At 45.4% G+C, this 2,651-nt stretch overlaps 1 protein-coding gene across 1 annotated transcript; it reads right to left on the minus strand.

Moving 5' to 3' along the window:
* Positions 1–344: 344 nt before the first annotated feature.
* On the minus strand, positions 345–1,280 carry LOC311586823 (olfactory receptor 2Y1-like; the record flags this gene model as incomplete). Its single annotated transcript, XM_084763041.1, has 1 exon — positions 345–1,280. The coding sequence occupies one exon, from the start codon at positions 1,278–1,280 to the stop codon at positions 345–347; it is 936 nt and encodes a 311-aa protein (XP_084619167.1).
* Positions 1,281–2,651: the final 1,371 nt, after the last annotated feature.

Genomic DNA, 2,651 nt, shown 5'->3' on the forward strand with positions numbered 1-2,651 from the left:
CATGACATCACACTGAGAATCAATGATTTTGGATAAGATGATGTCATATTTAATTAAATCTTCCTTCACTCTCTGAAATGTCTAGGACCTAGCTCTACTTTCCACTTACAGTTTAATTGCAAGCCCTTCCTAAGACTCTTGTGGAAAGGAGCTGTACGGGTCAGCCTTTCCTTTCTTGCACGAGAACCTTATATGCTAACCTAGAAATCACTGCAAGAGACAATCCATTTCCAAATTGCCAGAGGAATGGTTCTGGAACCCAGAAGTCTGTTTGCTACTCACCAGTGACTCTCAAAAGTTATGAGTGACATCACAGGAAATCGTACTTGTCCTGCTTCCCCCTCTTACACTAAGTCTGTACTTTTCCCTAGTACCTTCCACAGAGCCCCTTTTACATCCTTGTTCCTCAGAGTGTATATTAAGGGGTTGAGAATGGGGGTGAGTATAGTGTAAAAAACAGCAACGAACTTCCCCTCGTTCTCTGAGTATCTGTGGATGGGTTGGAGGTACGTATATATGCCCGATCCATAAAACAGAGAAACTACAATGAGGTGAGACCCGCATGTCCCAAAGGCCTTTCTGCGCCCAGCCATTGACTTGATTCTCAGAATTGCCCTGGCAATATGTCCATAGGAGCCCAGAATCAGTGCTGCAGGGAAGATCAAGATTATTGTTCGAGCCACAAACATCTTGGCCTCAGTTCCATTAGTGTCCTCACAAGCCAACTTCAGGAATATGGGCATCTCGCAGAAGAAGTGGTTCAGCCGATGGCTACAGAGGGGCATGGCCATAACAAGTCCCGTCTGAATGACAGAGTTCACAAGGCCAGACACCCAGGAGGAGATGGCCAATGCCTGACACAGCTGAGGGTGCATAATGGTGGTGTAGTGCAGGGGACGGCACACGGCAGCGTAGCGGTCAAACGCCATGACCCCCAGGAGCAGACACTCTGTGGAGACCAAGGCGAGGAAAATGAGGAGCTGAGCCACGCACCCCCCATAGCTGATGGTCCTGTCGAATCCGCAGAGGTTAATAAGAAGCTGCGGTACGGTGCTTGTGGTGTAGCACAGGTCCAGGAAAGAAAGATGGGAAAGGAAAAAGTACATGGGTGTGTGCAGCCTGACGTCCAGCCGCGAGAGGGCGATGATGGTGGTGTTGCCGAAGAGAGTTAGCAGATAAAAGACTAGAATAAAAACAAAGAGGAACACTTCCAGCTGAGGAAAATCGGAGAAGCCTACCAATAGGAAGCCTTCCCATAAGCTGGTATTGGAGGCTCCCATCGCCTTTCACTTGAGCAGAGAAGTAGACCTTCCTGCAGAAGCTCCCATGGACAGTGGGTGTTGAAACATTATCCCCATGATTCCCCCAAACACTCCAGAACACGCATCAAAGTCTCAATTTTATTACCCATCTCCACTTTTTCAGCATTCTTTCTCTTTTCCTCTTTAGATAGGAAATCACTAGGCTGGGAGCGAGTGGATTTTTGTTTGAACTCTGGTCCTACTTCTTATAAATGGTCTTCGGTTTTATTCTTATCACTCAAGCCTTCAGGAGGATTCTTTTTGGCAGCAGCGACTAGGCTTTCCTTGTCTAACGGTAGAGCCCCTGTATCCAACCACCTCCCTCACAGCACGAGGTTAGCATCCAAATGCACCAACATGGAGGCTGCCTTTAGGGTCTAATGCGGGCCTTTGGGTGTGGCTGACTAACGGAGCATTTATGGCACATGTGCAGTTGTCTAGATTGAACCTCTGTCACCTCCTCCCCACAAATAAAGAGGTGAAGCAGACTGTAAAAATGTAGCATTAGTGTTCCACTTTTTTTTTTTTTTTTTTTTTTTTTTTTTGCTGTTTGGAGTGCTCCTCTTCTCTGTCTGCAAGGTGGAATATTACATATGCAGATTCGGCCTGAGGACCAACAAGGCTCACATCAGAAGTTCACCCTCCAGACACTCCTCTACTTCCATCCATTCCCAGTGCTGCCCGTGTGCCAGCCCTGGAAGCCTCCCGCCATCGGCAGCATCTGTTGCAAAGAATGGAGAAAAACTCAGAATCCATTTGGGGAGATTGTCTTGCAACAGATTTCTTATTGCAAATCACTATTTCCAAAATATATTTCATTAAAAAAAAAACCCACTCCAACTAGGAAATCAGTGTCTGGCCTTCCCAGGAGCAGTTGCTGTCTCTTTTATAGACTAGTCTCACCATATGTTTCTGCTCTGGTGCTTGTCATGCGTAAAGAGTCTTTGTGTGCCTGTGCCTTTCTCTCTCTGATCTGTGAGATCCTGGGTGACAGAGGACACAGTGAGCTTTAAAATATTAATATTCCTCTTTATGGTTTATAAGCAGCTGCCAAGTTAATACTCTTTTCAATCATGGCTTGCAGTAGATGTCAAAATGCAAATTGTGACTCTGAATATCAATCTCTTAAAAATCTATGTCCTCTAAGAACTCAGGGGACTAAACTATAAATGCATGTTGTTAGTAAATTGTAGCCTTGGGAAATACATAAAAGTTGCTTTCAGTGTTGATAGTTCTGTGGTAAAAATCAAAATAAGAGATCAGAAAGTTAATCAGAAACCAAGACAAGAAAATGGAAGTCTCACTTGCGTTCACTGGGAACAGTTTGGGGGTGCTGGCATGTTCCCCTCT

Source organism: Acomys minous (genome assembly GCF_964271855.1).
Source record: "Acomys minous genome assembly, chromosome: 16".
NCBI lineage: Eukaryota > Metazoa > Chordata > Mammalia > Rodentia > Muridae > Acomys > Acomys minous.